The sequence below is a fragment of the Pteropus vampyrus genome, unplaced genomic scaffold, assembly GCF_000151845.1.
Source record: "Pteropus vampyrus isolate Shadow unplaced genomic scaffold, Pvam_2.0 Scaffold502, whole genome shotgun sequence".
In the NCBI taxonomy this organism is placed as follows: Eukaryota; Metazoa; Chordata; class Mammalia; order Chiroptera; family Pteropodidae; genus Pteropus; species Pteropus vampyrus.
Window position 1 is genome coordinate 466,748 of NW_011889283.1, and position 13,213 is coordinate 479,960.

Genomic DNA, 13,213 nt, shown 5'->3' on the forward strand with positions numbered 1-13,213 from the left:
CTAGGTCACTGAAGTGGGGGCCAGACAGCACAAACCCATGCGCTTTCTAGATACCATGAGGCTGCTGTTCTATCAACAGGCAGCAGACAGAAAAAATCATGGAAAGACCTGTTGCAATGAGCCTGTAGACAATCCCAGAATGAGACTTTTTATGCCAGCAAATGCCCAAGCAGCATTAGCTCCTAGCATGAATTTGGTGAGCAGAACAAAGGTGACATTAGTGGATTGTAATTATTATTCACCTTCAGAACAAAGGTGACATTAGTGGATTGTAATTATTATTCACCTTCATCATGCCATCCTGTGTAGCTGCAGCAGACAGACAGAACTCTGTTTCTTAGGAACATCTGAAGAATAAGAATGTATAAACCAACCCTTTGCTACTCAAAATGTGGTCCATGGAATAGCAACGTGGGCATCATGACCTGGGAGTTTGTAGAAGGGCTGACTCTTGGGTCCTTCCTTAGAACTACTACATTAGGACTTGTGCTTTAACAAGATGCTCAGGCAATTAAAGTTTGAGAGACACTGAGCTAACTATCATCATTGTTTTTGTTGTTGTGTGTTTTGGTCCAGGTTTGGGCTTCTCTTGCTACTTCTCTCGAAAGATGATGGTAGTTCTCCAAAGACTCACAAGGACTATGGGGTATTAGGTAGTTAATTATCATGTGATTTAGAGTTAGGTCATCTGGCTTCCCAGCTCCACCAGAAAAGGCCGTGGGGCCTGAGACCTAGGTACAGGTATACCTTGCTTTATTGAGCTGAACTGATGTTGCAGTTTTTGCAAATTGAAGGCAAGACTGTCTGCAAGTGAAAAGATTATGACTGGCTTTAGTGCGATATTCACTTTACTGAGGTGGTCTGGAACCGAACCCGCAGTGGAACTGGACCCATACTATCTCTGAAGTGTGCCTGCAGATGATTATTGAGGAAATTGAATGAACGTGAGTGCAAGTGCTTTGTAAGCCATAATGACTTTTAAAATGTTCATTCGTGTTGTTTTTGAATAGAATTCCTTTCATCTGATAGTATTCTTCTGGAGGCTGTTTCAGTACCAATACTGCATTTCGTTGAATGGCTAGGAGAAGAAATAGTTTTAGGAGATGCAGCTTAGAGTTTGAAAACTCAGATGACCCTGCTTTGTCATGAATATAAGTGCCTTACTTGAATGTTATTTTTCTCCTATGCAATAGTTTGACCTACTCAAGCAGCGAGTGTCACAGTCTCTTGCCTTGGGAGTCTGGGAAAAGCTACCCGGAAGAGGCCTTCAGCCATTTTCTTTTGCAGGTTTTGGTCTCCAGGTCTGCTTTCCTCTTTTCACCTATTCCCAAAGCGCAGGCAGTGAGAACAGCTGTCAGCCTTTGAAAGATACAAGGCTCTATTTTGAGCCAGGCACCTGTGTTTCGATTTAATGTCACCTCCTTGATACAGGTTGACCTAATAGGCAACACCTGGGAAATAATTGGTGGCAGCAAAGGGAGCAGAGTCTCTCTCTGGAGCATCGTCTTGTGTTTTGTCAGATTTGGGAATGAAGAGGAAATAACGCCTGCAGCCCCAGTGGGTCTGTCCTCCAAGCTGGCATGAATAATTGAGAGCTGGCAAGCTGACAGCACCAAAGAGTTGCATTATGTAAAGCGGCAGGCGGCAGGGTGTGTGCGCGTGCGTGTGCTCGTGCGTGTGTCTAAGTGTGTCTATGCGCCTGTGCGCGTGCGTGCAGGAGCTGGAGAACAGCTGTCTGTGAGCGATTCAGAGGGAGAGAGAGAGAAAGGGAGCAAGGGTGAGAGAGAGAGGGACTTCTATATGGCTGCAGTACCACACCAAGTAGCCACAGATGGAGATGGGGGAAAAGAAAATAAAGGGGAGTCATGCTTAAAATTCCAGAGCCGTGCATAACAGCAGAGAAAGGAAGCTCCCCCAGCTTATGAGAACCCTGCCCCCACTCCCTTCTCCCTTAGAAACAGGGCTGTGGGATGGTCATGGAGGTGAGTGCCCTCCAGTGTCCTCAGGGCCCCCGCTCCCTGCCCCCACCCCTCACTACCCAATGCATGAATGAATGAGGTCCTCTCTGCCTGCACTCTGCTACCGTTCCTAATGGCTTCCAGGTTAGTGCTAACTTGTACTGAGCTCGTGTGTGTGTGTGTGTGTGTGTGTGTGTGTGTGTGTGTGTGTGTCTCTTTGTTTCCTTGAGATTTTTTTTTGAAGAGGTGTCTATGCCCAGGGGTCGGATTGGGGCCCTGGGGGCTGTAACAAGGACCTATCTGTCTGTCTGTTCGCTTTTTTCAGCTGGTGCAGGCTGCTTAGGGCTGCTAAGAACACAAACCTTTCAAGGCTGAGTAAATCCGGAGTCCATGTTGTTTGCTTCTGTTCTGTGTTGGGGGATCTGAAAGCAGTCAGCGTGACATCATGCTGCAGAGATGCCACATTCTTTTCTCTTCAGCTTTTTAATCTTTCTTCCTTCCCCCTCTCCTTATAGTAGCACCACTTGAGCTGAGCTTTGGAGCACTGAGGGGTTAGGCCCAGGTTGGGTGGAGGGAGGGGTTGTGTTAGGGCTGATGGGGTTCCCTTGGTCAGCAAGACTCATTCATGGCCCTCTGACTTGAAGAGAAGAAGGCAGAGGATTGAATTAGCAGTGCGTCATGGAGAGCTGGCCCAAGTTTCTGGGGGAGATGTGGACAAGCCATATGCTCCTGTTCTCCTCCTACCTGCTAGCTCTGGGGTGCCTCTGGAGGGGAGAGAAGTGACCAGAGCAGTGGCTAGCAAGGGAGGGGGAGGCAGGCTGGAAGGTTATAAGGCAAGCCACCCTCTCAGAGATGGACAAATTCTGCTTCTCCCTCGGGAGAAAGAGCCATGGGACTGATGGATCTGGCTAGCAGACCAATGAATCTGGCTAGCGGAAGGAGAGGATGAGAGGGGAAGATGATAGCTCCTGTCTCAGGAGAAAAATAGGGATTTGTTTATTCTTTGACTTAGCCAGCATTTGGCTTAAAGATTTGCCACGTGTTTTCAGAAAACAGCCAGTGGCTGATCCTTACGCCCCCACACCTCTTTGCATTGTTAGTTATTTGCTTGGAGCTCGCTCTCTCCCTGGGAATCCAGCCAAGTGCCCAGCCAGGGCCCGGGGAAGGTATCTCTGTCTCTTACCTTCTTTGACACTTGCTAGCAATCTGTGCTTCTGTGGACACTCCTGGCTCCTCTGCTTCCTGTTTCTCCTCTCTACCTGGCTAGCTTTGAGCAATGTGCATGTTTTCTCCTTTGCTTTAGATAGCATTCCACAGGTTAGAGAAGTTTAGGACCAGGGCTTCGGAAGAAGGGATGGAAAAAGGGATGTTTTGGGAAGTTGCCCGTGGCAGGAGAGTGTCAGTGTCAAGGCCATAGAAAGTAGTACCCCATTCTCTTTTTCATTCTTCATAGGAGAGAATAAAGGAATGGGAACTTCTATCATCCTACCTAGAAAAAACTCTTCTTCTCTTTCCTGGCCCTACAAATTTCCTTTGCAGGTGGGAGCAAGCTGATAGCCCTTTCTCTCGACTTGTGGAGTCATCAAGCACAGGTTCCTTGTCTTTGGGACATAAGACACCTTCTTCCCCAACTTGACAGAAGAGAAGTGGGCTCACAGGAAAGACCTTTTCAAGGCCTTACCTTTGTTATACCAGGGGTTGGCAAACTTTCTTTCTGTAAAGGGCCATCTAGATAGTAAATATTTTAGGCTTTGTGAGCCGTGCTGTCTCTGTTACAGCAACTCAACCTTGCTTTATACAGTGGAAGTAGCCACAGATAATATATGAACAAATGAGCATGGCTGTGTTCCCAGTAAAGCTTTATTTATGGGCTCTGAAATTTCCATTTCATACAATTTTCACATGTCACAAGATATCGTCTTTTTTTTTTTTTTTCAACACTTCAAAATGTAAAAACCATTCTTAGCTCATGGGTCATACAAAAACAGCCAGTGAACTGGATTAGCCAATAAGTCATAGTTTGTTGACCCTTGAAATAGATAGTTCTGGTTAGAAAGTCTTGGTGATCACCTGAGACGACCTTAGAAAAGTGTAAAGGATGCAGGCAGCCTTCCCTCGACACGTGTTTGCACATATACACCCTTCTGTTCCTGGTTAAGGACAAGACAAATCTGGCTTCAGTTTTCCTAATGACCTGGGAACCTCACAGTATTGCTCTCTGCCAGTCAGGCAAAACTTCAGCTTATCTGTAAGTCAGGCAGTAGAGTCCGAGAAACAAATGTTTACACTAAAAGGAGAGAAAACATTTACTAAGGACTTGACATCTCCAGATAGGAGAATCTTTAGAGGCTGTGGTTTTGCATCTGGCCTGGAGATATTCATATAAACATTCAGAATTGTACTACAATGTGATTTGGGGTGAGAGGTGGGTGGATTTTTCATCATCCCACTGGAACTTGAATTTGTCTGGTTGGGGAAAGGAGCGTGTGTGTGTGTGTGTGTGTGTGGCGGGGGGTGGGGTGGTTCCTTGTAGGGATGTACATATATACGTTACATATGCATGCACTTCCCTTAGCCTGTAGGCTGTAGCTAGAGACTCAGAATAGTGACTAATTCCAGATTTCCCTGATTCAGAAGATGACTCCGAAAATATACGTTTGCACTCTGATTTCCAAAACACATTGGGTGATGGTTCTGCCCTATTCTGGGCTCATCATAGCACTTCTCTTCAGTATTATAAATTCAATATTCATTTCTGGGCTCCTCAGTTTGAGGGGGATTGAAAACTGGAACTCATTCAGAGGAGAGTGAACCCAATGGCTGAGGGCCTCACACGCATGCTATGTGTGAGGGATGGCTGAAGGGACCTGCAAATCTGGAGGAGAAGAGACTGAGGGAGCATCAGAGCCATGTAAAATTGCATGTGGAAGAGGAATTAGATTTATTCTATGGCTGCCGAGGGGGTAGATATTGTACCTTCGGTAAGAAGTCACAAGAAACAGTCGAAGCTTAAAATAGAAAGAGTTGTCCAAATATGAAATGAGTTACATCATCAATTACTCCTATGTCATTTGAGGTATAATCTAAACAAAGATTTGGTGGAGATATTGTAGGAGAAATGCTTTTTAACTCCTGGAATTTAAGGAATTAGAGTCATTCCACCCAAAGAAACTAGGAAAGGGACAGAGGAGGGGTTATAGCTAATGGAGTAATCTCAAATCTGAGGAAGCTAGAATAAAAGAAAATGGTATTAAGTGCATTATAGCAGATATTTGTTTTGATCATAAAGAACTTCCTGATGGCAGTGGGAGACTGTGAGTAGGATCACAAAGGGAAGCCCTGGAATTTTGTGCTCTGAATATATTTTATTTCAATTTTTATTGTTTTTATTATTTATTTACTTGTTTACTTATTTATTTAATTGAAGAAATGATTAACCAAGTTTTTTCTTGACTTTTTTTGACTTAGGTATTTGCCTACAACCAGGCAGATTGGTAACCTCTTATAGTCCTCTTTGTTCTAAAATGTCTATGATTTTAACATAATGGATATTATTTGGCTTGTTTCTGTGTGATCTCTAGCAGAAAAGTAAGTCAGAACTGGATTTGAATCCATATGGGTCTGGAAGGGATTTAGCCATACACTTGGCTCCAATAATTAGGTTAGGGAGGAGTGATATTAGGAGAAGGGTGCACTGAATGCTGTCATTTACTTCTCATCATCATATACCCTCCACATCCCTTAGTTTGACTGTCTGGCTAGAAACAACCTCTGGTGCCCGAGGTGGGGTGGCCCTGACCAGAAGGAAAGCTGATGATAATTAACTAGGGGCCCAGACTGCCCGGATCTCATTTTTGGATCCTTTGCCTAATTTAGATCTGAGTCCTTCTGTCTGAGAAAAGACTGCTCTCAGTAGTTCACAGTGTATCCTTTGTACCTCTTTGTCATCCTCTGGCATATTTGTGGGGGTTAGGCAGCATCTACATTCATTCTTCTCGCATAATAAAAGCTGAAGCTCCGAGATGCGTGGTTTGCCCTCAGATATTATAAAGGGGAGGGGCTGAATCAGGACTGCCTGGTTCCCTTGACAGGTGGTAAGGGGCAAAATTTTGATTGAATCTAAATAGCTCTTATTGCATGATGTTAGTTATTACATGTCTTGTTTTTCCCACTAGATTGTGAGTTCCTTAGAGGTAGAGCCTGCATCCCTAATACCTAGAATATTACCTGGCACAGAGTGAGGTCTCTTCAGCTGTTGGTTGGGTGGATGGATCCTGCAGTTTCTTTTCCAGTTTAGCAGTAACATTTCTCTTGCTGAGGGTTGGGGAGGGGCCCATGAAGAGCAAATTTAGAAGAAGCGGGAAGTTGTGAAGTTGTGTTCAGCTCAACTCCTTCCTCCTTGCCTTGTTCAGTGCTTATGGCCTCCCAGTAGATTGGAACCTCTTTTCAAGGAAGCAGCTTCCTGGGATAGCTTAACACCTTTCTGCTTTCACAGGGTCTCGTCCTCCTGAGTGTTGTGGCTTCTGAAATACTTTGGGTGAGATTATACTTAGATTTGGCTGGAATTGATAATGAGTCAAGTTTAAAAGCATTAAGTCCCTATTGTGTACTCAATATATTAGTATTTAATCTTTGTGTATCTACAGTAAACCCTGACACTGTCACTGCATAGTCACTGCCCTGCGGGACCCTTGGGATGAATATCACAAAGTTGCAGGCACAAAATAGATCCTCTGCTCTGTCAATGTTTGTTTAATGACATTGAATCAGCAAGGTTAGCTTAATTTCTAAAGACTATGAAGCTCAGAAAGAGCTGGATGGATAATGATCACCAAGAATTATGAAGAAAGAACGACCATGAACGTAGAGAAATAAGGATCATGGTACTTAAAAGTTCCTTTAGAGATGCTGAGACATGTACACAGTAACCTAGTGAGTGCTTTCTCATTGGAAATCTAAAGCAGAGGCATGGTGGCTCTTGTCAAGGCCTTACAGGGAGAATTCTTGTGCCAGGTGGGAGGTTGGATTGCATAACCACTGAGGCCCCTTCCAAACTACAGATAATTATGATTGATCAGTTTAGCCAACACTGCCTTTGAGCCCAGCAGGACTGTCTCCCAAATGTTAGGGGTTTGTCCTATTGTAAATGATCTCAGAGAAGGGAAATTGTGCAACATCAAGTTAAGTTCCTATGTTTAATTTTAGTACCTTCTGTTTCATCTTATCTATTCTTCTAGCTCTGTGGCAGTAAGGACTAGCTGAAGGTATGAATAGCAATATTCTATATTCTTGGCCCTTGCCATGTGGAAAGGACAAAATTTTGAAACAAAATTCAGTTTCCTAACTAGGAATTCACTTCCTACTTCTAACACTTTTTCAAAAAATCATTATTGTTGCATGAGCAATTATAGGAATGTCCTTTACTTTAGGGATGTTTTGTCTAGGTTTTTGTTGTTGTTGTTATGTTTTTTAAAGATTCTAACCCTCACCTTGGTAAGGTGGGTTGTGATCATTCAACAAAGATAAAGCGATTTTCCTCAAGGTCACAAAACAGCTCAGAATTTAAACTCAGACATGCATACTGATGTCTAGACCAAGTAACCAGGCTAGCAAACAGTCTGGAATTGATGTCACATTTTACTTTTCATGGATCCTGAAGTCATAAGAACCAATGGGCTGGTGTTATCAGAAGGTAGATTTGGAGCAGGCTTAAGAAAGAAATATCTAACAGAGTGTATGAACTTTAAAAAGAGTTCGTTCCTTTATTCATACAGTACACATATCTGTGATCCCTGTATGTGCCAGCCATTGTATGGGAAGTACTGGGGAACCACTCAGTAGTGAGTGCCTGGGGACAAGGAGGTCACTTTAGATGGAGTCCTTAGGACAAGCTACTTTGGGGAGGGGACATTTGAGTTTTGATCTGAATGTTAAAATGGAACAAGAATTCAAATCTCTAGAGTAAGAATTCCAGGCAGAGGGACCAACAAGTGCAAAGATCCTGGGGTAGGGTGTTCAAGGAACAGAAAGGTCCAAGGAGGCCATGACAGAGTAAGGAGGAAAGTGGTATAACATGAAGTGAAAGAAACACTTCCCTGGGTTTGCATTCCAGGGGTTAGATCGCTGGTCAATAAGTACATCTCTAAGGGCATATGAATCTCTCCCTCCAGAAGGTTAGGACAAGGGCACAGAATGGATTTGGTGTAGGCTGTGAGCCCTTTGGGTAAAACAATTCATGCATGACTCTGACAGCAGTTCTATAGCATCATCTGAGTTTTCAAAGGTTATCGTGTTTGTTCCTCTTCAAAATGTCCGTAAAGATAACAGGAGCTCTGTTATCTTTAGCTTCTTCCTCAGCTCTGGCAGGACCTAAACAAACTTACTTTGTTTTTGTAGGAAGAGGGAAAAGTGGGTCAGGCTGTTTTGGCATTTCAGGCATGAAGTCCTGGTTCTATTGCAGGCCCCGGTCTCCATGGTAATGAAAAATAGTGTTTGTCATGCCTGTGCCTGGATTGAATTCCAAATTCTGGGCTGAACAGAAGCTGCAGGAAAGCCAGGGAGCGGGGGAGTAGGATGGATGGAGGTGCCAACCGTTGTGATGCGGGATCTTTTCTCTTTGACTTGAGTAGGAAAGGCAAACAACTGCTGTTGTCCTGTCTCCAGCCCCCCACTTTCCACTTCTCTGGACTGAGCATGCCAGCAGAAGGGTATAACAGAAGTTCTGCTTTTCTCTGCTTGGCCAAAGACTTTCCATTGATCTTGACCTTACATTAATTGGTCAGTTAATAAATTCATCAACAACTGAAGTCACTGCTAGGATTTTCCCCCACAAGAAATAATTCCTTTCAGGTTTAAGTGGATCCCTAATGAGAATGTATCTAGGTATTAATTAGTGAACTGGATGCAAATGTTTCGGGTGAGCTCTGCCACCTTTCCTTACCCTTTGTGAGATTATGAAAAGTTAAAAAAATTTTTTTTTAGATACTTGAACAAGATAGGGAAGGAGGAATGGGTAAGTGGAGCTTGTTGGTCATAGAAAGTGCCCTTAATTACCTATACAATATCTACAGAGATGGGAACCAGTGAGGGACAGACAGAGTGCAGAGAGTGGGTGGGACCTGGGCCAGTGTAGGCTCTGTGAGCCAAAGTGTGGATGACTTGTGACTTGTTAGTGAGTCTGGAGAATTATCAGGCTTCCATTTGTAAGTTAGCAGTCTAACCTGGCAACAGTCTAGTTCTACCTTCTTGGTTCCAAATTTCAGGACAGACAGATCTTGTCCCTGAATACCTTGTATATTCACCCAAAGGCCCAACTTGGAAAGCCCCCAGGGAATTTCAGCAAGTTACCCAGACAGAGGAGAGAGGTACAAGATGTTTATCTCTGTCAAAATCTTGTTCTTGGTGATCGTTGAGGGGGCCTGGTCTGTGTCAAGCTCTGCAGTCAGCATTGTATGAACTGTAATAGGAAAGAAAGGTATTATTCCGGGAGCCCTCTCCTTTCCTGTCCCTTACTGAACTGCAACATGCTGCAGTCACTTTGGTGTGGCATGCTGGGACCAGGCGGAGGCTTCGCTTTAACATGAATTCGGAAGGGAACCTATCTGCCATTAAAAAAAAAAAAAAAAAAAAAAAGGCAACAACAGAAAGCATCTCTCCTAGAAGATGATTGGCCCTTTTCTTCAACCAGGTAATCACAGTTTGACACAGAAGGCAAGTTGGCTTTCTTCCTTAGAGAAAGAACTGGACGCAGTAGTAGAGTTGCCACCAGGTTTAAATTTCAAGTGATAGGCCCCCAAAGAATGGGTTCTATAGATGGTCATGGGAAGCTCCTCTTAGGGGGAAAACAGTATGTTTCTCATCCTTTCAAACCCCACTCCATCTAGTACCCTAAAAAGTGTGTGTGTGTATGTGTTGGGAGTAGGACACTAAGACTTACACTGTTGAGTGCCCTGGGTGGCAAGATGTCCAGCTGCCTGTTTAACCCCTTCGAGGACAGCCATGCCATCTCTAGACCTGTGCTTCCCAACCACGACAGTGAGAGGACTGGCCTGAACAGACCCTTCCAACTTTCTCTGCACTAGTCTTCTCTTGGATTCCTGAAAGTGTGATTTTATTTTCACTGGTGAAGAGGCCAAAACCAGGAGTTCAGGACATTATAACAAGGAGTGAAACAGGCCTGGGAAGACAATGTTTTTATTAAGTGATTGATATTTTGCTCTCTAAGGAGGAGGACCCAAGGGGAATTTGGAGCCCTGCTAGAATTTGTGATTTCTCACTCTATAAAGTTCTAGTTGGGTCTGTCCTTCCTACCGACTCTGCTGTGGTTTTATGAGGATACAGAGACACTGCTAAGTGACAAGCAAAAATGTAGAGAGGAATCGAAAACACCATCTTCAGGTAGTCCTAGTAAACTCTGAATTTGGAACCAGTTTAGGTAGACAGACCTCATGGGGACATCTGCAGGCAGCATGTAAATTTTATGCAAATGCAATGCAAATGAACCCGTAGTCTTTCTATCTCAGACACTTGAGCATGTGCTATGGGAAAATTCAAAGTGGAGCTGATTAATTCATATGGATATTTGCAGTGCTTTTATAAAGAACAGGAGGGTTATGGGTAAATCTTCATAATTGGCATGAGAATGGGAGGTGTATGGCTGGATAGCAGGATAGTCATCTGTTAAGAATTAGGGACCACTAGATAACAGATTCAGCTTTAACTAGATGCTACTAAAGGCAAGAAGGGATGAGGTGCTTATAATATGGTGGTGGACGTGGGCTCTAATGTTAATTGTTAGGCTTCTACCTGGTCCTAAGTGGTAGCCAGGAAGCCTTTCTTGATCCCTCAAGTCTGGCTCAGATTCCCTTATTCTCTCCTATCACCTAGAGAACCACATCTTCATGCCCACTCCCCATCAACTCTGGGCTCTTCTCTGTTGTTAGTTTCTGTGGCAAGCTTAATTGATTTTCTGTTCCATTGAGTCCACCCAGCTGGTAGACACTGAACAGCTGATAGACTCAAAGAGTTGTATGCAGGTTTCTGTCATCTTGGGTGGATACCTCATTTATCCCTTGATACTTACAAGGTTAGCCCTTGGGAACAAGGGCTCTTAAATTTTAGAGTTCATCAAAATTTGCTATGGTGCTTGTTTTAACATGCGGATTTGTAAGACCGTCCCTGGAAAGGTCCTTAACTGAGGGGATGACCTGGGGTTCTGTACTTTCAGGGAGTATCCCAAGTGATCTGATGTCCCCATTGGGGGAAGTAATGCTTGGGAGGAAAGAGGTCAAGGATACTTATTCACATTGTACAGAGAGGAACAAAAGCCTTTATAATAATAATAGCACCTCAGTAATCCTTATTGAGCATTCATTATGTATCAGCACTGTACTAAATATTTTACTTACGTTATTTCATTTAATACAATAATCCTATGAGATAAGTATTAGTAGCTCACATTTGTCTGATAAGAAAAATGAGGCTTTAGAGGCCTAGGTCATATACACACAGCAAGTGGCAGAGCTGGGATTTCAATCTGAGCCTACTGACACCACAGACTGGCAATTAATCCTGACCTTGTAGAGCCCAAGCAAGCCCTCAGCAAACAAATGTTTCATTTGAAACTGGCCTTCTAAATTTTGAGTTAAATGTTCCTTCTGTTAGGTTGGGGTGCCCTGGAATGTATCAGGTAGTCTTTAAAAATTATCAGTGCCCTGGCACTGAAACTGTTACAGCTACACTTTTGATCATCCAGGTCATTCATTGCCAGACTGGGCTCAGGGGAAACAACAAAGTTAACGTGAAGTGTCCAGGGCTAGGGAGCGGGTTGGGGTGGGAACCTGGCTGGGAATGAGCAGAGCGGCAGAACGCTGTGAGAGAATGGGAGAAGAGCTGCTGCGATCCCAGAAGGGGAGGTGCAGGGATGCAGAGCGACAGGTACATATTTTGCAATCTCTGGGGCAGAAATGATTGATTTCTTTGAAGGACTAATTAGTTAACTTGAATGAGGAACACTGGAACACCATCTAACTATTCTGCTCTGCTCAGGGTTCTGAACAATGTATGGGTGACTGACCAGGGAGCTAGCTTGCTGACAAAATCTACCTGTGCCTACGTGCCCACACCAGGCATAAGGATGGGAAAAGAAAGCCAAGCAAAGTTGGGTGGTGGCTCCCATGATTGGAGTGGGGGTAGGAGATACTGCAAAGAGTGTCACCGCAGAAGGCCCCTGGAGCCTTTGTCCTCTATTCCCCATATCCCTGTTTCTCAAGGATTTGAGCCAGATCTCACTATAGGAAATAGGATCAAATTGTAGCATGAGGTATTGTGGTCAGACTTAAGGAAGCATTATTTGTTTGCAAGGTAACCAGGAAAGGAGTAAAATAGTCTTTGTCAGAGGTCTTAAATATAGGAGGGATGGGAAGTGAGTGAATAACTTCTGGGGCCCCCTGCAATAGGTTAAAGGTGGTTAATTGGGGGTCTCAGCGGACCTCTTATTAGGGGAGAGTTGATTGCAGGAATCTCTTACGCATCAGCTTAAGCATGCTATACTTCAATAGCACAGTTTCTTGTAATATTCTGTTTATTTCATGTTATTTTAGTCCTTCACACCTTTGTTCATACTGTTTTTTTGTGGGGAAGTGGGGTATGGGCATTCTCTTTCCTCTTACCATACCCTTCACTTGGCTAACTCTTAACACATTTTTTGGAACCCACCTCAAGTCTCAAGTGCCATATCCTCAAGGAAGCCTTTCTTGATCCCTCAAGTCTGGCTCAGATTCCCTTACTCTCTCTCCTATCACACCACTTGGTATTTGTATCAAAATGAGAGGAACACATGTCTACCCCTTCCTGACTGTAATATCCCAAGCACAAGGATCCTTTCTCACTCACTGGTATGAACTTGAATGTCTAGCATTATGCCAGGTGCTCAGTAAATGCTTGTGGAATGGAAGATCCAGATATGAAATCGTACTACCTTGGCCAGGCACTTAACGTCCCTATTTCTCAGGTTTCTTGTAAGTAAACTTAAGAGTCGGATGTATTCTAAACTCTGGAAGGGAATCTTAGTCCAGTATCCCCTCCAATACCAGTCTTCCCTTTCTGTATCAAGTCTGAGGTCATTTTTACCTTTAAAATCCAAAGATTTTGAAATATAATGCTATACTATTATTACTAATGGTGGCAGGCCCAGATTAATGGCACATCATAGAGTTTGTTTGAAAGACATGGTACTGTAGGTTATGAGATACATA

The 13,213-nt window shown here is 43.7% G+C and overlaps 1 protein-coding gene across 4 annotated transcripts in view; it reads left to right on the top strand.

The window, feature by feature from the left end:
• GRAMD1B (GRAM domain containing 1B) overlaps positions 1-13,213 on the top strand; it is a 217,787-nt gene that overhangs the window by 158,097 nt on the left and 46,477 nt on the right. Inside the window, exon 1 of one of the 4 annotated variants that reach the window (XM_023524859.1) lies at positions 1,734-2,102. The exons of the other annotated variants lie outside the window; for them this stretch is intronic. Coding sequence (XP_023380627.1) covers positions 2,050-2,102 — 53 coding nt within the window. The 5' untranslated portion in view covers positions 1,734-2,049. Of the gene's footprint in view, positions 1-1,733; positions 2,103-13,213 lie in introns of those variants that run through there. 4 annotated transcript variants of the gene reach the window in all.